This window comes from Cuculus canorus, chromosome 13 (genome assembly GCF_017976375.1).
Source record: "Cuculus canorus isolate bCucCan1 chromosome 13, bCucCan1.pri, whole genome shotgun sequence".
Lineage (NCBI taxonomy): Eukaryota > Metazoa > Chordata > Aves > Cuculiformes > Cuculidae > Cuculus > Cuculus canorus.
In genome coordinates this window covers 20,373,593-20,397,788 of record NC_071413.1, presented here as the reverse complement: position 1 = coordinate 20,397,788, position 24,196 = coordinate 20,373,593, and the positions used below count along the sequence as shown (strand labels likewise).

The 24,196-nt window shown below is 52.8% G+C and overlaps 1 protein-coding gene and 1 non-coding gene across 2 annotated transcripts in view; both read right to left on the bottom strand.

Moving 5' to 3' along the window:
* Positions 1-24,196, bottom strand: part of VAC14 (VAC14 component of PIKFYVE complex) — a 66,791-nt gene that overhangs the window by 35,623 nt on the left and 6,972 nt on the right. The window contains exons 3-12 of the mRNA XM_054079010.1: positions 23,609-23,776; positions 22,864-22,926; positions 21,748-21,855; positions 20,871-20,980; positions 19,803-19,909; positions 18,688-18,822; positions 18,274-18,426; positions 16,296-16,356; positions 9,812-9,956; positions 9,442-9,507 (exon numbers count right to left, since the gene is read on the bottom strand). Of these exons, the coding sequence (XP_053934985.1) occupies positions 9,442-9,507; positions 9,812-9,956; positions 16,296-16,356; positions 18,274-18,426; positions 18,688-18,822; positions 19,803-19,909; positions 20,871-20,980; positions 21,748-21,855; positions 22,864-22,926; positions 23,609-23,776 (1,116 nt within the window). The remainder of the gene's footprint in view (positions 1-9,441; positions 9,508-9,811; positions 9,957-16,295; positions 16,357-18,273; positions 18,427-18,687; positions 18,823-19,802; positions 19,910-20,870; positions 20,981-21,747; positions 21,856-22,863; positions 22,927-23,608; positions 23,777-24,196) is intronic.
* On the bottom strand, positions 17,196-17,266 carry TRNAG-GCC (transfer RNA glycine (anticodon GCC)). Its single transcript has one exon. It is a non-coding gene; the product is annotated as a tRNA-Gly (tRNA).

Below are 24,196 nucleotides of genomic sequence, written 5' to 3'. Positions count from 1 at the left end.
TCGGTGCAGAGCCAGCTGTAGGGAAGAAGGCTGCTGCGGGCACCACGAGGCTCCAGCACGCTTGGGAATACCCTGTGCCTATAAACACGATTAAAATCCCAGCCTGTGGCTCCCCTGGGGATGAAAAAGCATAAGACGAAAACAACTTGTGCAATGAAGAACAACGATGCTGCTGTCCCTGATGAACATGGCACCTCTGCGATGGTGTCAAGGATGGGACTCCATTGCCATCGTGGGACATCACTGCCATTGCCAGCCTTCATCCTCGTCCAGGAAGCGATGCTACAGTCCTTGGCAGAGGAACGACCTTGTTCCTCGCTGTCTTCCTGGCTCTGCAGGGCTTTCAAGCATCAGTGGCTCAGATAAAGCAATGCTGATGGTGTTTCGTATCACACAGACGATGCCTCTGAGCAGAGCTCATGATGCCTGGTCTCCTGGAGCCCTGTGTAGGTTCTCTGGTGGCTAACCACGCTGCTCAGCAGAACCTGCAGCATTTAAACTGGGGAAGGCATTAATGTGGGTCCCAAGTTCTCACCGCTGGAGAAAGAACACACATGGAGGTTTCCAAGCCTCTCTGTCTTTGGCTAAACCTGGCAAAGAGTCCTGGGGCTTGGACACGGGGCTGGCAGGCGGGTGAGAGGTGGGACTGTTGTTCAGGCTACTGATTTTGCTGAAGTCAGCACGCGTGCCAACACAACCAGGATGACGTAAGCTACCGTGCCAAGGCTGTATCAACACATGGCTGATGTACCGCACAAACCAGCTGCCCATGACTGCCACCCTGCTGGATTCGCTGCTCCTACAGCTCCCCTCTTGAGCCCACCCATCCAGGCAATGACTCCGGCTATCATCCAAGCGTAGGCTTCACCAGCAGCTCCCACAGCAACAGAAAACGGGACTAAGACTGTGGGCCAGGCAAAAATCACCCCTGCTGCCTCTCAAAGCATTTAGAGTCGTGCCTTATTCTGCGAGGTCGGATCCTGAACCCAGCCTTGCAGAGCCATGGGCCAAGCCCCATCTCTGAGATGCGGCTTGGGATGCTCTGGCCAGCAGCAATCAGCACTGCCAAGGGCACGACTGGACCTCTCAACCTTTGGAATAGTTGAGGGGTCCCCCAAGCCAGCCATATAGGTCACAGGCAGGAAGCGACAAAAAACAGCACAGACTGGACTTTATAACTGGAAAATATGGAGGAAATAAGAAACAGGAGCACGAGCACCTGGAGGAAGAGGAGCAGGCGGCTGCAAAGACCCAGGCATTTCCAGGCGTGGGAAAGAGGGAGGGAGCTTTAGCTCCTGCTGCTTCTTCTCTGCACGCTCCGGAGCAGGTTCCCATTCGGGGACAGAGGAGAGCCAAGAGCGCTTGGTATGCATTGCACATCCCTGCATTAAGCAAAGCTGGAACCGGTGGCTGGCTTTGTGCGAGTGAGGAGGCAGTAAGAAAGCAATATCCTGCCATTGCCATGGCAACGGGCTGGCTGCGCCAGGAGCGAGCTGGTCCCACCCGTCAGGAGCCAAGCAGCCGCCGGACCCAGCAGTGCCAGGAGCACAAGGGCCAGAGCCGTTCCCTGCTGGAGGGCGAGCGGGCAATCCCAAGGGTCAGCCCAAAGGAAGGGTCAACAAGGGTGGTTTCCCACACCAGGAGGGATCTCCTTGAAGGTCTGAGTGGCAATGAGATGCAGGGTGGCGTCCCTGCTCCGGGGGCTGGTTAGTGTGGATTGAAAGGAGCAGGGAACGCAGCATCATGATGGATGAAGAGACCTGGCCAGCACCTCGAGCTGTTCCCAGCACAGGGACAAAGCGCAGCACTGAGGAGGTCGAGCTCCTTGCGTGGCCTGGGGATGAGGGGAGGGTAATGAGATAGTTAAAAATAAGCAGTTATAAATAAGCAGCTACTTCTTCTCCCTTGGGAATAGGCAAGATTTCTCCCCATATTGCCTCAAGAGCATGGATTTTGAGGGCACACGGAACTGTCGGTCTCTGGCTTCTCCAGATCTAGGTCAGGTTAATTTGCAGCTTGTTCTGGTTGAATGGAGATGAGACCAGCTCTGCCCGCAGCAGCGCAGGGTAAGAGCAGGGGAAAAGCAGCCCCTGATGGTGTGTGGTGGATGGGATGCACGTCCTGCGTGCAAAGCATCGCCCTGATGCTCCCGGAGAAGACTTTGCCTCTGGCTAAAACACCGGGCTAGCCCTGGCAGGTTGCAGAGGAAGGGAGGTGACCCCAAATCTGCTGCAGACCCCTGGGGTGCGAGACAGCACCCTGCAGCACACGGTGGCACCCAGGCACCAGGGCAGGCTGCAGTGGCAGCTCCCGGGGCACAGACGGTGGCAAGGATAGGCACTGAGCTGAAGGTGCTGACCTCGCTAGTATTTATGGAAAAGTTCCAAAGGAAAAAGAAATTAAAAGATCAGCATGCCTGCGCGCAGCAGGGAGATAGGTGCTCATGGGCAGCCTCGGGTGTCCCAGAGGGTGAGGTTTCTCTGCGCAATGAAATGGGGCGCATGGCATCAGGGACAGTTATTCTTGCCAAGACAAAGATGGGAATTCAGCGGAAGGAAGATGCTACAAGAAGGTTAAGAGCTGCCATGCACTTCTTCAACAGGGAGCTGTGGGAAACCCCACGGTACTACCGGAAGTGGCAAGGCAGGGGGTGAAGGAGCACCCAGTGGGGACCAGGACAGCTGAGGGTGCTGCTGGGAGGTGCCCAGGCACACACCAGCCCCAGGACGCTGCTGGGCACCTGCCACACCACTCCAACACAGCCCCTCGCTGCCGCAGCACACACAGAGGGCTTCATTTATTTTGTTTTGGGGTTGTTCTTTTTCCTCCCTCCAAACTTTAACTGTAGCCAGGGGAGGAGAGGTGAGCACGAGCAGGCAGTCCCGCGGCCAAGAGCAGCCAGCAGTGAGGCTGGCCGAGCCCCAGACACACACAGTGTGAAAAGCAAACTTGCATCCCCCCTGCCTCCACTGGCTTTAAAGACAGAAAAAAAGAAAAGAAAAAAACACCATTAATCTTCCCACACCAATTTAACCGGACTTCTTTTCAGGTCCCCAGCACAGCAACTTTTCTCCTCTGATCTTGCCAAGACTCCTTTTACCTCCTCTTCCCTTTACAGCCGCCAGATTTCATCCTGGGGCCAGGAGGGGACGGGGAGCAGAGGAGAGGCAGCAGGGCTGGGGGCTTCTCCCTCCCAGGGCAAATCTTACCGGGCCATGGTAACACACGCTCACAGCATCGGCAAACACAGCAGGCAGTGGGGATGTCACTTGGTAATACAGCCCCAACCACCTGAAACCCAGCTGCAACTTGAAAACTCCCTGTCCTCCCTCCTGCTTTTGCAAACCCCCGTTTGCCCCCACTGCAGGCGCGCGAGAGCCGGGACACAGCACCCCGAGCACGAGCACTGTCACAGCTCAGAGCATCTCTGTAAGCGTGTTTAATTAGCGCACAGATAGCTTAACACATCACCTGATGCCAGACGGAGGCCGGGATTACTAAGGAGGTATTTCTTCACACATTAGAGGGCAGGGAAGAGGCACCACAGGTCCAACCAGTGGGATGGGGCTGGAGGAAGCAGGAGCTGCCCCAGAGCATCCCTGCAGGCCATCGGGGTGGGGGGGGGGCGGGATGTCTGCAACCCCTTCAAATTCAGCACCCACAGTCCCAGCACTTGTGACAGGCAAAGGGTCCACTCCTATTTGCTCCCTTGTCTCCCATCCAGCACCTCCACATGCTGGGGAGCCAGGCAGCCAAAGCCGAGCTCGGCAAATCCTGCACCCTCCACCTTTTTCCCCACACCTTGGACACACTCCAAGCCAGCTCCCTGGGACACAAATTGCCTGTTCTCCGTATCAGGTGTTCCGTGGTTCAGGCTGCTCTGTGATTTCACCTGGGAACACTACAAGCACCACCTTGAGCCCAGACTACCCGGTTACCATTAATCGTTCAGGATAGGTATAAACTCTCTATGTATACATGCAGTTACGGTTAAATAGAAACACGGAATGGTTTTGTTGGAAGGAACCTTAAAGCCCATTCAGTTCCAACCCCTCGCCACAGGCAGGGACACCTCCCCTGGATCAGGTTGCTCAAAGCCCCATCCAGCCTGGCCTTGAACACCTCCAGGGATGGGGCAGCCACACATCCAGGGATGGGCAACCTGTGCCAGTTTGAAATTGTTGCTGAGCCAAGAAACTCCCTGTGGATTGCACTGCCTCAAAGAAACCTTCTATTCCTGCACGACACAGTGCAGAGATTATCTTTCAACGCACTGCCCTTGCAATGCCTTAAGTCCTTGCAGGAAGTGTCACCCCACCCTGCTTCAAGACTTCTGCTCACAGGCTGCTTCCACATGCGGCGGGCTGGGCCGGCCACATCGTCCGCTATCCAACTGAAATGATAACCTCCCTCTACACCCCACCATCGCAGTTCCAAGCTTGCTCTCGGTGTAACTGCCCTCCTGAAAAGGAGCAGCCTCCCTGCTTCAGTACCTCGTACCTTTGAGTCTCTCTCTCTAGAGAAGCTTTACCGCCAACAATATAAAACCAAAAGCCAGGCACATGTACATTACAGTTCTCTTCAGTTTACACCCTCTGCTTTGCATGTGGTCATGATATTTCAGCTGTGGCAAATTAAAGGCTGGGAGCTGGGACACAATGGATGTAAAACCAACAGAGCAAAGCCCCAAACCAAACCACACTAAGACAGCTCTTCACTTTGGCACAAGCTTTTGTTCAGCTTCATTGTACTGGGAATTGGGGGCAATGGGAGAAGTTTGTCAGGAGTCAGCATGACAGCACAGTTCAGAGAGCAAGGGCAGAGACCTGCGCTTTGAAACCCAGCAGTGCTGCAGTAGGACAGGCAGGATGGGTGCAGGAGTTAACAGCAAAGGAGAGAGACTAATACCAGTGTATCACCATATGTGGGGTTCCTCCTCTCCCACTTTAATGCTGGAAATCCAAGAGGGGAGAAAAATGTGTCAAGCTTGTCATGGAGAAGTTGGCTTGAAGGTCATTCAGACATTCAAGTCTATCTTTACCTCCTCAGGCTGTGGTAGCCCTCAGGAAAGGGCACCAACTCTTCTCCAGTGCCAGGAGCAGACTTCTGAAGGATTGAGACCTTAGTACTCTCTACAACTACCTGAAAGGAGGTTGTGGAGAGGAGGGAGCTGGGCTCTTCTCCCAAGTGACAGAGGACAGGACAAGGGGGAATGGCCTGAAGCTCCGCCAGGGGAGGGTCAGGCTGGATATCAGAAAAAAATTCTTCACAGAAAGAGTCATTGGGTACTGGAACAGCTGCCCAGGGAGGTGGTCGAGTCGCCTTCCCTGGAGGTGTTTAAGGAACGGGTGGATGAAGTGCTTAGGGACATGGTTTAAGGGAGTGTTAGGAATGGTTGGACTCGATGATCCAGTGGGTCTTTTCCAACCTGGTGATTCTATGCTCTAGGAGCTAGTGCTGCAAACAGCAAGCTCAGAAATCATTTGGATCTTCTTGCCAAATTCAAAGCCTCGCTTGGCCACTGCATGAATGCAGGTAGGTTTTCACATTAGCAGAGTTGAAAGGAAGCTGGATTCTATCCTACTTCACATCAGACACCAGCTCCACCTTCTGCGTCATTTCTACACGAGTCAGGCAAAAGTCCCAGCACAACTTCCAACCCCCAGCAAGACTCAGAGCAGCAGACAGGCAAACAGGAACACATTCAGCTGTAAAGAAACAAGTCCATTTTGGAGCCAGAGAAAGGAGAACAAAGCAAAGAAAGAAAACCAGCACAGTTTTCTCAGAGATGCCCTCACCACCTGTTGCGTCCACCTGAACTCAGCATCTGGGTCCAGTCAGGAAGGACCCAGGGAACTGAGCAGCTACCGCAGAAGCTGCGTTTTCACCAGAAGCTGGCAGAGAGAGAAAACCCAAAGAACAGATCCTCTGTTCAGCAGTGCCTACCAGCAGCAGTGCTTTTAAGCTGTGGGTGGAAAGGTCCAACCCACTGATCCTGAAGAGCATTTGGGCTTTGACTTTCACCTTTTCTTCAACCAGGTGTCAGGGCCGTGAGACGCACACCGATGAAAGAAGCAGGGTGTGCAGAAAAACCCACTCCCAGCAGGACCCTGTTAGCCTTGGAGCTATAAGGAGGCATTCAGCCACACCAAGTTTTAACCAGGGCTTTTAAAGATTGCCTTCAAAGCCAGGTCTCAAAGGTAGGATGGAGCATCTCCCTGCTGGGGAAGCACAGGAACCGGCATGAGGTGACGCAGTGCAGCAGTACAACGTCTGACAGCCAGGAATCCTTGTATCCCGACTTGTCTACATATCAAAGGGAACTGCTTGCTTCAGCTTTGCTCCAACTTCTCTGCGCTCCCTGTTGCTTTTGTGAATCTTAACTAGGTCCCCTGACCATTTCTTTACTGGCGTAGGAGAAGCGGGTAGGAAGAGGAACGGGAGAGAAGGCAGAGATGACTCAGGACCCTGCAGATACATCATGAGATACTGGCCCCTGTTCAGTAGAGTGGAGGTGGTGCAACACCTTGTGCTACTTGAACAATAAAACCAGGCATGACAACTTAAAGGGCACAGATCCGACTCCATCTGATGTTGACTCTCTCCTTGCTTTGGGCTTGATTATTTATGACAAGTGCACAGAGAGACTTGGAGCAGCTCAGCAAGACCAGACCTTAATAATAAGGTGCCTGAGCACCATCTTACAGTCTGATGCAAAGCCTTGACTAACAGTGCTCCTCCAAAGACACGATTCTCCTTTGGTGATGACCTAGCAAGAAACAATGACTCCGGGACAGCTTCTGGGCATGTCGTCAAAGCAACAGCCAAATCATGCACAGGAGCCAGGGGATCCACAGGCACTGCAAAAGGATGTTCAGCCTTGCTAGGAAGAAGGATTGTATGGGCACTGCTGCCCAGTCAGGTTCCCTTGGGGAGGGCAGCATCGCAGCAGGAAGAAAATCCAACCTTGAATGTATGTGCACATCTTGCGCTAGCAATACTACGTGTGGAGCCCTACCTGCAAAGGTGAGTGAGATGCTTCCTCATCAGCAAGTTGACAGGTTAGCTCACATAGGCCACCCCACTACTCTGGTGATCCCCACCCTGTAGCCAAGAGCTTCTGGGATGCTAATCTGCCCCAGGACAACGCAAACATGTATACAAATACTGTACTGAGCAGGGAGTAAAGGCTCAGAAAGTACCCAGTGTCTCCTTTTGTAACTGGCACTGACGATGCACGTTAGCCAGTCTGATCAGTCCTCATCGTTCCCAGAAACGCCCAGCTTGAAAACCCCCTACTATTTCGGTCATTTCTATTTCCTCTGCAGAGAGAAGCAGATCTGGTTGGGAGCCAGCTGAGCAGTGCTGTTTAATGGATTGACTTGTCTATGGATTTCCTTAGGAAAAAAAAAATCCTCCAAACATTTAAATAAATAGAAGACAGGATTAAATAAATCAGCTTAAAATTACTTTTGAGCCATTCCCAGTTATGTCACATGAAGGAAATGCATCACGAGGGTCCTTTCTTCACTGCTTTTTTCAAATATTAATAAGCAGTGTAATTGCAACATGACTCACTGCGATCTCCTGCCAAGCTGGAGAGACTATCTGCAAGATGCAGGCTTTCTAGAGCACTGGAAAGGCAGATGCCTGCTTGGGGACTCTTTTGGAAAGGTCTGCATCATAAGCAGCAGGGTATGGAAAACGGCCAGGCAGTCGCTTGCCTTTGCGACTTTGCAAGTCATTCTCACACTTGCTTTTTCCCTTCCCTTCTCTCTTAACAAGCGCCTCGCACGTGGCAGTTATTGCGGGATTGGGGTTTCATGCCCTGAGTGCGTAAGGCAAAGCAGATACGGTGTGGTTTTTATTCCACGATGAAAGTCTGGCCCCCAAAAAATTAGCCAGGATCGTTTGTAGCCCTGGGCAAGAGGTATCGAACGGATGGAAGAAGTGCCACCAGTGCCTGGGCCAGCTGTGCCCCGAAGCTGCCAGCCTCCCACCCAAGCAATAGGAATGCCCCAGGATACAACAGAGATGAGGAGAAAAGGACAAAGATGCCGAAACTGAGATGACTGGAACGAGAGAAGAAGGGTGAGAAAGACAGACAAGGAAACAGGAAAACGGTGCAGCACCTCAGGAAGGCAGCCTGGAAATCACAAAATAATAGGACAGGTTGGGTTGGAAGGGACCTCAAAAAGCCCATCCAGTTATGGTTGGGCTTGATGATCTCAAAGGTCTTTTCCAACCTAGTGATTCTATGATTCAGTTCCACCCCCTGCCCTGGGCAGGGACACCTCCCACTGGATCAGGGGCTCCAGCCCCATCCAACCTGGCCTTGAACCCCTCCAGGGATGGGGCAGCCACCACTGCTCTGGGCACCCTGGGCCAGGGCCTCCCCACCCTCACAGCAAAACATTTCTTCTTAAGATCTCATCTCAATCTCCCCTCTTTCAGCTTAAAAGCACTCCCCTTCGTCCTCTCCCTGCACTCCCTGATCAAGAACCCCCCCTCAGCTTTCCTGGAGCCCCTTTCAGTTCTGGAAGCTACTCTAAGGTCTCCTCAGAGCCTTCTGTTCTTCAGGCTGAACAACCACAAATCCCCCAGCTTGTCCTCGTACAGGAGGTGCTCCAGCCCTTAGATCATCTCCATGGTCTCCTCTGGACTCACTCCAACAAAGCCATGTCCTTCCTGTGCTGAGAACTCCAGAGATGAACGCAGGGCTCCAGGTGGAGTCTCACCAGAGCAGAGCAGAGGGGCAGGACCCCTTCCTCGTCCCGCGCCTCACATTTCTTCCGATATAGACGGAAATAAGGAGCACTACACTCCAAGGTCAAGGCGCAGGCAGAAAAGCAAAGGCAGAGCAAGGTGGTTCACTCATCACTGCCTGATTTTCTTTGTTCACGTCCAAGCTGAGCAATTCCCAGCCAAGGTGATGCCACTGGGCACCTACTGCAGTCCCACCAGGCAATGCTGATGTTGCCCTGCTAACAGTGAGTGCTGCTTCACCTCCTCATGACTTGGGTTTTGCAGCACTGTGCGGACACGATCCCCCTCACGTCTCTACAGAACTGTCACAGGGCGCCCAGATTCTTGCTCACCAAGGACCTGACCACGACTCAGCGCACAGAGAAGTCACCAGCTCCGGGGCCTGCAGTTCCAGCTGTCTTCCTAGGAAGGTGCAAATGATTTACAGGAGAAGGCTTTTGCTCTCAGAGATGGAGAGCAAGGCTTATACAGACAGACGGCTGGGCTTTCAGCCGGGCAGCTACCTACAGGCTCTGCATTGGGGCATCTCCTCTTCAGCTGACAGAGTTAAATTGCTCAGAGCCAACACTGGCCAGGTTTCAAAATCCCCCAGTTCAACCCAAAAAGTCTAAAGTCTGACTCGATATGGAGACAATGAACTTCCAGAAGGACTTCCGCAGCAACTGCAGCACTTACCTCATCCGATTCATCTGAGAGGGTCCGTAGCAGGATGGGGAAGAGACTGTCAGCGTGTCGAAACATCTAGAACCAGAAAGATGGATGGCATCAGTCCTACAGGCCTGCTCACCCTTCGCCAGGGACTCTCCACCCTGAGGAAAGCTGCCAAAAGCTTCACCAGCATTTTCCATCTGAATGGGAGAGCTCTTATCCCTCGAGCAACTGAGTATGCAGCAGCCAAAGCCTCCTCAGAAAAGGCAGGCAGACACTTGGTTGCAATACTGCAGAGGTGATTATACTCAATTCAAAGGCAAGGAGCAGGACAGGAGCATGCAAGCTCAGTCCCGTGGAGGAAGCAGCACGTCTGCATGCTGAGTCCCTGACCCACCTTACGAGGAGTCTTGATGTACAAGTGGTAGAGCCATTTCAGGACTGCAATTCTGGTCATCATCCCAATGGATGTGTCGTGAAGGTGGCAGTCCAACACCTGAACTATTCCATCCAAGTTCAGGGTCACTGGGATCCTCTCGGAGCTGCATAGAAAGCACAAAGGCTGGTTCAGTGCTGTAACGTCCAACTTACTTCTCCCTCAGCAGGAAGATCTATAGCACACCAGAGGCTGCATCAAACATCTCAGCTCAAGCCCTAAGAAACCTTAACCGTCTCCTTGGGCTCTTCATGCCCCATTCAGCCTGGCCACCCACATTTCTTACTCCATGTCTTCAAGACCTACTGATGGCAAACCCAAGAGCTGTGCTCATGTCTTCAAGAGTTCCCAGTTAAAAGCCAGGAAGCAAGCTCTGGGCTTGCAAGTCTGCAGGTTCAGAGCCAGGTTTGCCTGTGTGGCATGGACAGCTTCCAAATGGTATTACAAGATGGAAAAGCAGAATGAGAGACACAGCAGCATAACAAAAACATGCTCTGGGAATAACAGCAACCTTCCAGGATTCAAGGTTTATCACCTTCCCAAAACAGCTGGTACCTATGCATGAAGAGACGCAGCACTACACGAACCCAATACCATGGCTGTGTTGAGAAACTGGTCCGTATTGCAGTCATCGTGTTCAGGATTTGAAGACTAAAGATCCATAAAACGCACTCCGAATCCAACTCAAGCTTGACCAGCTCAGATGTCTCCAGAGAACATCAACCCACACATCCTCAGGCTCTGTTTGTCGGAGCCACTCAACCAGGCAAGAACATCCAGTCTCCACTAACCCCAGCGGGTTCGTGCTGAGGACTGCAGAGGGTGCCCTGGCTGGCAGTGGCTTTAGGACACCACAAGGCTGCCTTGAAAACCACATTGTTTCCCAAAAGCCACCCCAAGAGATGAAGAAAACTCTTGTTAGCAAGAACAAACAACTCCTTTAGTCCACCAAGATGTTGCCTCTGTTCTAACACTGACGGTCTGTAGATCCTCAGTTCTTCGTCAAATAGTTGGGACCTACATTTAGCATGGGCAGGAGACCCCAAAGCAGAAGAGATTGTGCTGTGGCAGCTTCTGTCCCGTTTGCAATCCTGCAATCTACCCGACCATTTCCCACCTCCTCAACAGCAAGGTGGTGGAAAGTGCCTGTGACAGATCAGGCTAAGGAGAGATGGTTGGATTTGGGATGGTTGAAGCAGATCTCCTAGGGGTAGCTGCACTGAAGAGCTAAGGCACTCCTGTCCTACCTAAGCTACTGAATTATTCAAAGCTGGACCAGACTCCTGCCCATCTTTCCAGCGCGCACAGAGCTGCTCTGCATCTCATTTGATAAGAAATCCTCAGGGGCAGATTTCTCATGGTATAATTTGCAAGTAGAGCTGTGGCTTAATAGGATTTGATCTTCCCCAGGCCACACGCTGTAAGGGTGAGATGAGGAGGCTGTGGCCCCTTACAGCCCTGCAGATATCCGACTGCTTCATCTGCATCACGTAACACGTGCTGGGGTCTGCAGATTGCCTTCTGAGTCGGACTAAGTTTTGCTTTGATGTTGAAAACAACAGCCGAGGGCCAAATGCTCAGATGTGCAGAAGCGAGGGGAAGGAGGGACCCAGAGCACAGGGAATTTGGGAGAGATGGCAAAGGGAGCAGCATCGCAGGCCATTCAAACCAGCCTGAATGAGACCTGTACTTGGCTTTCCTGCAAAACCAGCTCCTGCTGCAGCAGTGCAACTGGTCCCCCACCCGGCACAGGGCTCTCCATAGATGAGAAGCATGAATTCTTGACCAGATTATATTCCCACATGGAAACATGCATCACATGCACAGGTTTGGGATAAAAACCCCTCAGGGCAACGTGCAGTTTCAGAGGGAAGCAGCCAAAATGATGGCACAGACGTTGCACATGAAGCCGATCGGTTTGGAGGCGGCCTTGATGCTGACACATGCACCAGCTCTCCGCTGCTGCAAGGCGGGGTGGGGGGCAGAGGGTGGCATGGTTCGCCACAGCACCATTACAGGAGGATGCTGGACTTCTGCTGGCACAGCAACAAGCCATTTCCAGCCTGGCTTGTGCCAAAATTGCTTGTGGAAATCCCTTTCCCAGCGATGCAGCACCTGGGCAGAGCTTAGGTAGGTCAAGGCAAAATCCACCTGAGCAGACCCCAGGAGGCAGCTGGCAGCGCTGGGCTCACCTCGAGTCAGCTAGAGCTCAGCTATGCCACGTACCACCACCCTGCGGCTCCACCAGGCTCAGCTCCTGCTGAAGGGATGGCAGCTGGGCAAAGCTCCTTGGAGCTATCCTCTCCTTGCCTTTGCTGAGATAAACCTTTTAGGGGAGTTGTCGGGAAAGAAGCAGCTCGTTTACTCAGCATGAAACCAAGGCACCATCCTGAATGGCAAGAGGTCCAATGAACACGTGAAACTGGGCTAAAAATCCCCCATGGACCATGCTCCTCTGCCAAGATGGAGTGACACCAGATTCCCATGGGCTGCTGCCTTTCCAAGGGGGAAGGCAGCAACCAAGCGTGGCGAGCGCCGCCACAGCTGCTGCTCCAAAGCGGGCTTGCAGCTCGCTCCAGCTCTCCTTAATCCCCAGGCAGCACGGAGCCGGAGCAGCAGTAACAGCATTGCGTTAATGCGATCCTCTGGGCCTGCCACGCAGGCTTCCAGCGCTGGCATCTGCGACAGGGCAGATGTCAGATGCAATCGCTTCCATCTAACCCACTACCCCAGATTCTCCTCCAGAGGATGAATGTGACCCTGGTGCTGCCTCCACAGTTCGCCTCTGACGGCAAGAACATGTTTTTAGGGCGAATTAAGCAATGATAGGGGTTGTACAAGGCACTCACTTCTGGATACTGGTACCCTTTGCTCAAGCTGAGTGGTGGGGCAGGAGACCCGTCCCCCAGCATGTCCCCCCATCTCAGAAAGCGCCTTCCAGCAGGGAAGCTGAGCTCACTTTCGCACTGTATTCAACTCAGAGCAATGTTTTTCACCCCATGTCTCTTATCAACTCATTTTCTCATTTCTCCCCTTCCTTCCAGGGCTACTGTCATCTCTGTCCTCAGCAGTCACCTTTTCTCTGCCAGTGCCTTTGCTGTCATCTGCCTCCTGGCCGCCTGCCCAGCCCAGCTGCTTTCCTGACCCCATTTTCAGACAAGGTTAAGGTCTAGGCAAGGCTCTAGCCTTTAAGCAGGCCCAGCAAAGTGGCCTTGCCAAGGGTGGAAATATCCAGGTTCTTTCATTGTGGTCCAAGTCACAAGGGCAGCTCCCATACAGGCTGGCAGCTGCGCTGCTCAATGAGCTCGAGCCAGCGGCCAGGAGGTAAATATCTCCTCTCCACTGCTGGTCCCACAAGCTGTCGCTTTCTCGTTCTCCATTGCTCTCATTTCGGTGCTCTTGGCTTCCTTCTGCCTACTGTGGTTTCCAAGCGCTGGAAGCGCCTGTAGCCCTGGCGCGAGCTGCTGTCCCAGTGAAGCCACGAGGCTGAGGTCTGGGCAGCAGCACCCACTCCAACGAGCTGCAGCTCACGGCAACAAGGGCTGGGGCAGTGTGTCCAAAGTCCCCCTCCAGTCCATCTATCTGATGGTGCAGTGGGAGCAGGAAAAGGAAGCTAACTCCTCATCCCAGTTTGTAGAGGAAGGGCAGGAGGAGCCTCTCCAAGAAGACACTTCAGACCTGAAAGCTGCAGCAAGGTAGACTTCACTATACAAGCTGCCGGAGAACAGAACTCCAAGGCCGTCTCAGTGCGTGAGGCCAAAACTAGCCACCATGCTACCTTCAGCCCACCATCCCCTGGGTGCCGCAGGCACCCAGCACCAGTCCTACCCTCCACTCCAGGGTTCAGCATCATGATGAGCTCACCGGCTCACTGTCTGCATCCCCAAGGCATGTCGGGTTCTCGGCATGAGGCTACAGCAGCTTCCAGCATGAGACAAGCAGCAACAATTATAGCATTGTCCTAAGCCCTAACTACCACCTTTAAAAGTCAGATTTAAATGCAGCCTTGGGTGGTTTAGCCACGTGGCAGCAAATTGCCCTTTCTCCAGGGCAACAAGCAGCTTTATGCATCTGTGAACTGCTGAACATCACCCAAAACAAGAAGCCTTCTTCGCATCAGGCAGGACCAACCACAAAGGCTTTTCCAGAGCCCCCGTGTCCCTTACTGAGCATGGTGACGGACTGTGGTCCCATCACCCTTATCCAGCTGCCACGCACACAACCCAGGCAGCCCTGCTGACCACTTGCCAGCCATGCTTGGCGATCCACCCAATAGGAGGGGTGGGAAGTGGTCCCAAACTGTCCAGGCTCTGCATTGAAACACCAATGCAATTACAAGAGTCTAAAAAGCACTTCCCAGGTGTTTTGCTCCAGTGACACAGGACGGACATCTGCATCTTCTCCTGCAGCAGCTCAGACCAATGGAAGGAAGCCCGGGCTCTGCTCCAGCAGCCACACTTCCTCCTCCCCTTCCCGATCCGGGCTCACACCAGCGATTACAGCATTGGCAAGGTCACTAGGCCACAGGAAGTCCCCAGCGCCTTTGAAACACGGTTCTGGTCCATTTCCAATGATGTTTTTTGAAGGAGCTGGAAGCAAGGACCCCACCTGCAGGAGGAGCCCCAAGGCCCCTCCAGCCCTGTGCAGCCAGGCTCTGCCAGGAGCCAGTTTCCATCCTAGCACAGGCACGGTCCCCATTTCCTAGCGAATGTCACCAGGAAGCTGGCAATTACCCTGGAAGCTTTTCAGACCATCAACAGCACATTTCAGGAGCTGGGGGGCTGCTCCTGTCAGTTTGTGGCCATAGGAACACGCCCAGCATCCATCTATCAAGCATTCAGACCTCGCCATCTACTCAGATGGCACCTCCATGGAAGACACCCCTCTGCAGACACCAGGCTGTGAGCTCCTCCGCTCCTGCTGACCAAGGTCCTCCTCCTTTCACTGCTGCTGCAGTGCTATCCCTCTGCAGACGTCCGCGCAGCGAGGGCAGGAGGAGGGGGCGTGAGAGCTGGATGCCTGGCACGGGGCCATGCTCCATCACTCGCTTGCCAGGGGAGACTAGGGGAAGCGGCAGGGGAGGAATGAACAAAAACATAAGCAAAGAGTGACTTCATCTTAAAAGGCAGCTGCAACTTCCTCCGTTTGCAGGCTTTCCAGCTTTTCAAAGGAACGCAATGGTTTCCTGTGGTCTTGTCTTGACACCCAGTGGGCATTCAGCATTCAGGCAGCTGCCTGCTCCCCAGCGTGAATTATAGCTGCAACTGGCTGCGGGTACCAGCGCGCCCCTTCCTCTGGCTCCAGAGCTGAGCCAGACAGCCCGAGCAATAGCTGGAGCACCAGGCAGATGTCCAGGGCTTCTGTCGGCACCATACAGCACCCCCCAAGCCTGTGCCAGTCCCCCGCAACAGCCACCCCGGCAAAAATCTTCCAGGTCTCAGCACTGTGCCAGCAGAGAGGTCACACAGGATGGGGAAATGGGCAGGATAAAGCCTGACATCTCCTGTTTAAAGGGGCTTGGGAGTGCTCAGGAACTAGTTCCTCCATAAAAACAGTTCTCTTAGAGATGCAAAAGGTTTCTCCTGCTGTCCTGGATGGTTTTCCTTGGTGCTTGGGGATCTGACGGACCACTTCAGTGATTCCCCTGCAGGCTCTCGGTGACAGCGATCAAGTCACTGCAGTTCTCCCTGCTTCTGTTCCCCTTCAGTCTTCAATCCCTTTCCCCACCAGGTGGAAGATCTCCTCAGCACAGAGACACAGTTATCACTTGTCCTCCCGCACTTAGCACCTCTCTTTCCCTTCTTCTTCCCAGTTTCAGCTCTACACACACCCAGGAAACTTTAAGGGCTGAGCAGGGCCAGGACGCAGCAATCTCAGAAAAGCCAGGGAAAACCATTTAACAACCATAAAATGAAATATAGGCACAAGTGAAAAGATCCGTGCTTTCAAGAGAGGAAAAGATTAAGGGCATCATTAAGACCAAGGAGTAGCTAGACTTAGCAGGAATACAAGAAAAGAACAGAGGGTACAGCCCATCAATCTGAAAAGCTGATGCTTCAGGAGCACTGCTCTGGAATGTGTTACGATGGGTATTGCGTGTCAGCCTTGCTGGGAGGATGCAGCTGGAGCAACGCATCCTATTTCAGGGACCACAACGAATATATGCATCAGCACAATAAAAGCATTGGAAATCACAACCTCCGAGGAGAGGAATGGCAGGCAGCAGGAGGAAAGGAAAGACGTGTTACAAGAGCATCTGTAGGCACAGGGCTGAGTGACACCACGCAAGGCTGGCAGGGGAACACGCTGGCAGCCCATGGGCTGCCAGGACTGCAGCATGAGGGCTGCGGTGCTGAGAGGCAGGGTCAGTGCTCTCCAAGCATTTCTACCAGCCACAGAAGGCTCCCATACCACCTCAAGCCCCCTAGAAGCAAACAGATCCTACCTGGTTACTGTGAAGACACTGCTGTTGCTGAAGTTGGAGTCACCAGACGCATCCAGAGAGCCTGGGGGCAAACAAAAAGAAGCCACAGTTAGTGAGATGGCAGGGAAGGCAGAGAGCAAGACTGAAGTGAGGCTGGAGAGTGGCAAAGACATCACCAACCATCATTTGAGGATCCATGGACCTCAAAGATCCCTTCTGCCAGAACCAAGCTTTTTATACTTCTTGTCAAGCTCTTCTCCGCTGCTAAAGCTACGGAACAAAGCTGGTACAGCACTGCGTTTACCTGGAAAAATGAAGGCTGTGTAGCTCCAGACCTCTCCCTCAAACTGGGTCTCCTCTGTAACGAAGGAGCTCAGAACTACAGAGCTGCCTTCCATTGTCCTAATTTCAACACCTACAGATACCATGCGATCACAGGAAAGGCTGAATCCAACCCAAGATATCTTCACCTGGGCAGCTCTCCCACCATATGACTCCAAGTGGAAGCCAAACAAACCAAACAGCTTTCCAACTTTTGCTCCATGCTAAAACTGGGTCTTAGAAATACGATGACAAAGCATGACAGGATGAACTTGACTCTTCATGCCCCCTTGTGCCAACTGCCTGTACTCACACACAGAGCGGCACTGCCACATCAGCACAACCAGGGAGTTCGTGATGCAAAAGCATCACCGGTTTATCTGGTCCTGCCTGCTTTGAGGTGCAACCTGAGCCCAAAAGGGTAAAGATTAAAGCGATTAAACTTTCTGTTGATGTTTTAAAGCTCTTCTGCAATATACATTTTAATAAAACGAGGAATTCTCAGAACAAATAAGGAATGAAAAAAAAAAAACCAAAACATTTTGCTGTTATGCTACAGCCCTGCAGCTTTCCTCACTACTCCTTCTTCCAAAAATGTACTGCATTGGCCGGGAATCGAACCCGGGCCTCCCGCGTGGCAGGCGAGAATTCTACCACTGAACCACCAATGCTGCCCTGTACATAGTCTGCACACCCCCGTCACCGGCTCCTGCTGTCCCCGCACGCTGCCCCACACAGCCCCTGCCTCCTCGCCTTCTGCCTGGCTGCAGTTGTACAATAAAACCCTTCAGCCTTTTAATTCCCACCTTCTTGCTCCCTCTCATGGCAGGTTTCCAAAAGCCGCTTGCGAATGTGTTAATGTGCAGCCCCAGACGAATAGAACAGATTAGCCCACATGATTTAAATGTTACACAGACTTCCCACGCCTGGACAACAAAGACGTGCCAGGAGCAGCATCAGGTCACACCAGGACAAGAGCAAAAGGATGCTGGATGGCTAAAGCTGCTGCTGTTTTCAGGCAACTGCCCACCAGGACCCTCTCCATTTGATTCTCTCTCAGCTGAACACTCCTCCAGACCTCTCATCCTGCCCACAACCTTTAGCCTTTCATGCTCTGGAAATTTTAGGACTGGGCTAATACCCACATGACAGTCTTAAAAGCACCAGGAGTTTGGAAAGGACCCAAATTCCTTCTCCTTTCCCTTTTCTACTCTTCCCCCTCCAGGCATATGTTGATGCTCTCCCAAGAATCACACAGCTCCCTAAGCTCTCCTTTGGGGGATGGCAGCTCCTCCCAAACCACTGCAGAACAGGTGGAATACTCTCTTCCCGTGTTACCCAGCAGACACCAAACGTTTAACTCTAAATGATCTTTTCCAGGTCAGCTTAATGACTGAGTCAAAGTGAAGCATGGTGAGGGGATGCAGATGCTCACCAGGGAAGGCAGCACCGCATGGGCTCCAGCCGAGACCAGTGACCCTGCTACACAGAGAGCACCAAACGTCTCTGCCCCAGCAGAGCACTGTCTGTGAAACAGAACTGCAAGGCTCAAAGAGAGCACAGAGGTCCCGTGTGCTCCAAGCTGCCCCAGGACACCAAAACAACTCAAGAACATCTCTTGAAGACCCTCCCTTGAGCTTCCTCACCCCTCTAATAGCTCAGACCAATGCAGACTCACCACTGGACGCTGCCTCTGGCTTGGAGAGGGACTCCTCTGAGATGGGCTCTGCCGGCAGGGTCATAGACTGCTTAGCCTCATCCATTTCATCGTCCTCTGGGATTACCAGCTTCATCAGGCTCTGGTTGCACACATTTGCCACCTCCTTGATGTCTGAGTGGAGGCAGTGTAAGGAACACGCAGTCCCACAGACAGCGAGCTGCCGCATCTGGCCAGCCACACAGGAGACACCGCAGCCCCACCAGGGCTGCCCCAGCCCAGCTATCGCAACCCCCTCACGTCCCAGGGATCTGTGGGGATTTTAGGACTTGATGGGAGGACTTCTCCTGTCCCTGTGCCCCAGAGGCAGGAAAACGGTGCTTCCCTGCAGGTTGCTGTAGCAGGAATGGGAGCAGCTCTGAGTTACAAGGATACTCTTCTTGCGATCATCATAGGAGAGACATGGCAGGACAGCGGTCAGGATCCCTGAGGAGTAAGGCAGCATCACCCGGCCAGCCAGCTGGATGAACTCCCTCATCCAGCACATGGCTGTCAGCTGGATCAGGTCATCTGGAAGACATAGGACAAGCAGCAGTGAGGGAAAGGACAACAATGGGAGCTGAGCACAGCTAGGACCACTCGTAAGCAGAGAGCTGCCTCTGCTCCATCCAGAGACGCCAGTCCAGACAGATCCTGGTCTGGGACAGTTTAGTCCCAGAGGAGCATGACAAGACCTGAATCTGCAGCGAGGATGACATTAAGAGCAATCCTTAGGTTTCAGAGTTAACCCAATTCAATCCATAACCCAGTTTTTCTCATTTACAAACATTCTGTCAAGCTTCCCAGCACACAAGGGGACCTCCTCTGTCACACACACAGCAGCTGCGTGTCTGGGTCAAGCACCACTCCCAGAGCTGGGGGGTTTTATTAACTTTCCCAAGTTCCGTATAAGGGAGCACTGGGGCAATCACTTGAAGTAGGGCCAGGTTTTTGACTTCAGCAGTATCAATCCATTGTGCAGCACTTAATTAAGAGCGAGCAATCTTGGCCTGTTCCGATTTTTCTGCCTCCCATTCAGCAATGTTTATAAGAACAGTTTAAGCTCAGTGAGTGCTGTAACCCACGGCCACCACCTGTAGAGCAGACCCGCAGGAGCAGCAGAGCAGCATTAACACACAACACCGTGTTGAACCGCCCTGCCTGCGCACCAGTGCCATCAGAGGTTAAAAGCAGCCCCTAAGGGGATACGCCTGTGTGTGCCAGATACCTGTCAGTGCCCTCCACAAGCAGATGTTTTACTGTCAGGCAGCTCGGCTTCGAGAGGCTGTCAGACCTGTGTTTGAGGCTGGGGATCAGCAGTCCAAGAGCAGCACAGTCAAAAGAGGGAAAGCTGCCTGTCCCCTGCCTTCAGTAGGACTTGCACACACGATGACAAAGAAAGGGCAAGTGGGTGAGCTGATGCACAACGCACTGGAAAACTCTTGTCCTGAAGCTACAGCTGGCACTGCAGCCCTGGAGATGGACACTACAGCTCAGTCCTGCACACTCACCCGCCGCCTGGCAGTGGATCACCAGGATATTGGCCATTTCTGCAAATTTGACGCTGGAGGGGTTCTTCTTGATCTCCTTGAGGAACTCCCCGAGAGCCACCTCGCACCTGCAGAGAGGCAGAGCAGCTCAGTCGCCTTGGACAGAGACGTTACGGAGACCAGCTTCCTAAAAGCACACCTAGAAAGGATGCTGGCAGCATGGGGCACGTGCCTCCACACACAGGGGGAGGGCCAGGAAGGACAAGGCTGACGAGCTTGTCCTGCCTCAAAGCAAGACAATGCACACAGCTGCAAGGAGGGAGGCAATGACTGCCCAGGGCCCCCTGCACCTTCCCAACACTCCCCTAGCAGCCACACAGGCTCTGTTGAGATCAACGTGGAATGGGGAGCAAGGGTGCAGAACAAGCAACTTTCAGTGCTTGTTCCTCTACATGTGGACAGTGGGAAACAAAGATGGAAGGAGGATCTGGTAGGGTTTGGCAGCAGGACAGAGCCAAGCCAGTCTCATCACTGTCCCACAAAACACGTCCAGTTACTGTCTCCCAGCACAAGGAGTCAAGATCCCCTGACCTCCCTGAGAACATTCAGCTGCTCCTCCGCTTCAAAATGTCTCTGTCTGGAGACCAGCAATGGATCTGAGGAGCAAGCTCACAACGCTCGCTTCTCTTCTCCAGCCAGGAGATGCCAGGTTGGTGGTCTACCTTGCTGATAGAGGCTTGCACGCCACAAAGCCTGGTGACAGCTCACACCCCATCCTAGAAGCACACATGAGACTCCGTTGCTCCAATATATGATGCAAGGACTGGGAAAACAGCTCCATCAAGTTAAAACAGCTTGTCCCCCAGCACAGCCCACAATAACTGCCACAGCCACTGCAGCCACAAGCAGCCAGGGAAGGGAGGCCCTTGCCAAGGGTGCTTTGTTCTGACAGGAAAGCCAATCAGACTGCTCCTTCTCCCACCACACACATGGGGTTTCGCTGCAGTTATACTGAAGAGTTGCAAACAAATGAAGAGGATTACAGTGAGCAAGACACAGCCCGCACACCTGGCCAGTCTCCACACTCACATTTTCCGTATCTCCTTGCTGTTGTCTCCCAGGATCTGGAAGAGTCCGTCCAGGATTTCTGGCAGGTAATCCAAGAGGTTGATGTCAGGCACAGACTCTAAGACCAGGATCTAGCTCAAGGGAGGAATAAGAAAGAAGAGGTGAGTTTCAGCGAAGCTAACACCACCAGCATAAACCTGGCATGACGGTGAGGAATTCAGAGCTAAGCTGTGCGGGATAGCGAAGGAAAAGGACTGCAAGGAGTTGCCCATCTTGGAAAGAAGCTGGGCTATCACAGGAGGCAAGCGATCTCGCTGCAGCATTGCTACATTTCCAATCACAACTCTGTAAAACAGAACAGGGGTTCTGTCAAGATGTCAAGAACAGAGCCACTGTCAAGATGCATGTGGGTAGACCTGGGACAGCAAACACAGCTGAAAGAGAACACAGAGACACACAACCCTTCCCAGACCCTGGCCAGACACTGAAAGCCTGCCTTGTGCAGAAAGCAAGCAGCAATACCTTACTTTCTGGAAAGCACCATCTCTCCATCACTGCTGGGTGACAGAAAGCAGTCTGGCACTGTCCCCTGTGGGACTGTAACCTCTAGACCAAAGTGTATCTATTTATACCTGCAGAGCTTCAACCATAGTCTCTAACTTGGTGTGCAACATCCTGAACCGGGTTGGCAGGAGTGCAGGATGATGCCCCTGCGGCTACAACAGCAAGGTGAGAGGGAGCTGGTGTTTTAAAGAAGCAGGTAAAAAACCTGCCCAGGTAAATTCCGGTGCCTGAGTTGACACATCACTCTGGGCACCTGCTGCGCGCCCAGACGTGGGACTATGACAGGTCACAGTGTTTTGGAGGAGCAGGCACGTGTGGGGCCATGCATACCTACCCAGGATATAATGAACTGGCGGGCATATTGGTTGTTGGAGTAAATCCTCTCGCGCAGCAGCGGGATGAAGCCTACCAAGTCAAAGTGGTTGCTCTCTGTCACGATGTCCTGCAGAGCCCAAGCAAAGTGTGTCAGGAGGGACGGCCACCACCCCGTGCCCAAGCCGCCATCCCCACCAGGCCTTTTTTAAGGCACATGACAGGAAAAAGATGACAAGCAGTTGATGCATGGGTCTGTAGGTCAGGAGACCTGGGGAGAGGGAATCATGCGGTTTGTTGGGGCAATGAGCCGGTATTCCCCATCAGGCAGGGACTAATGCTGAGCAGGACCCACAGAGGGAGGCTCCTGCCTGCTCTGTGCCACAGGAGGAGGGTGGGAGCTTCTCTGGTTCATGCCTCAGTGGTGTGTTGCACGCATGAGCAAGCACCTTGGATGTAACTCCAGGTGTCAGGGGTGGGAGAATCCCCTGCCTTTCCTTCAAAGCTCTTCCTACATGCTTGGTGGATTTTGCCGCACAGCTAAGTCTCCTGCAGCAGCCCAGTGGAGCAGATCTCGCAGCAGGAAGGTTTGCGGCAGGTGATGCAGAGACTGTGTTAACTGCTGTGATAATAAGGAGCAAGGCCAGGACCTGCAGGGAGCCACTCAACTCCAAATAGCAGAAAAGGAACTGGGACGTATGTGAGAGTAAAAGCCCGTTTACAGGCAGAACAGGAATGGGAACCAAGTGCCCCACCCCGAAGCAGCAGCAAAAGCAGCTTTTCCTCACATTGCTGCTCACTTAGGCAAGGAGGAAATGCAGAGGAACAGCCCTTATGCTGCCTGGGATGGGCCTGCAATCCTGCTCCATCTAAAACCTTGCTTCCTTGGACGCCTGGCTCCCAAGAGCTGAACACACATGCAGCACTGCAATAACCTCCCAGCTCCTCAGCCCAAATGCCTCAAATCACTACCAGCCCCTCAGTCTGAGAGGCTACAGTCAGTGGGAGAAAGAAATGCTTTGACAGCAGCCGTAGGACTGAGCTGGGATGGCTTTAGCAACTGCAGCCTCAGGAACTGACGTGTCCCCAGCTAGGACAGACCTGAACCAAGGATTCTTAGCCAGAAGGGGAAAAATACCTTGAGAAGCCGATCGAGCAGCTCAGAGCCACTTTTGACATTTGGGTCAGGATCAGCAGCCAGCTGTGAAGAACAGAAATAAGGGTGGTTGTAGCAGTGGGTCTCAGGTCTGCTCTCTGCTCCATAGAAGACCTCCCCACAGGCTCTGTAATGCTCTCCTTTGGCATTACAGAGACGGACACAGAGAAGTCCCTTTATCTCCAACTCCAAATTAGGCTCCAACAAATTCTCCTGAGAGAACTCCTAAGAGGGATAACAAGCAGTCATCACCTCCTCCAGCTACACAGATTTTCACGGGCCAGCAGCTATGCTCTCAAATGGCAGAGAAACGCAAGTTTCCAGTGATAAGCTGCAAAGTCAGACATGAGTAGACACAGTTTTGATCCTACAGACCCCACAAAGCTGTAGGACTGCAGGGCTACCTTGCTTGCAGCAATCCTGTCAGTCTCATATCCTAGTATCACTCAATAAGGAGCAGGAAAGTACATCCTGGAGGTGAAGACAGAGAACAAGGTATCTTACAGGGAACCTCAGCATCTACAATGACAGCAGCCACTGTGATGCTGCAGAAACTGCTTATTCGGTACTTCAGACTTGCCCAGGTCAACACAAACCAGCTGACTTGGAAAGAAGACCTTGGACAATGTGCTTTATTTGCCCAAGAGAAGATGACGGCTAGAGAACAAGTCGTACTTTTCCAGCATGGGAAAGAAAAACACGTGGGGGCTGAAAGGAAGCTTCTTACCTTGCTGAGGCCATCAAACAGCACATTGAAGTGTGGGAGGACAGAGCCCCTGGCCACCTTGACAATGTTATAGAGGGCCTCACAAGCATAGTACCGCAGCCGGCTATCGGCGTCATTGAAACACGTCAGCACTGGCTCGATCAGCTCCTTCAGGTAGAGCCCAGAGTCCTGGTGGACAGAAGGAGACTGGTTAGTTGAGGACCATGCCACAACGAAAGGCAAGAGATTGTGTTGCCATGCAGCACATCACGTGGACATGCTGCAAAGATTCAGGTCCACTATGGCTTAGTACACCTATATGAGACAGGATTTATAAATGCATTTTTAATTTTATTATTGAAAGTACTGAATGTTACCATTTAGACACAGTGAAGGGTCACCCGAGCAGGCTAGGACAGTGCCTCAAGGGACTCTATATCAGCAACTGAAGCAATTACTGCAGCCGTACTCGTCTGGTTTTGAATTCCAGAGGTGCACAACAAGTTCGGACAGTTATTTAAGGGCCTGAGTGCCTTTCAAAGCAAGAGAGGCTGCCTTCCTCTGCATGCCATTCATCTCTACTTGTCCACAGAGAAGTCCATCCCTGCC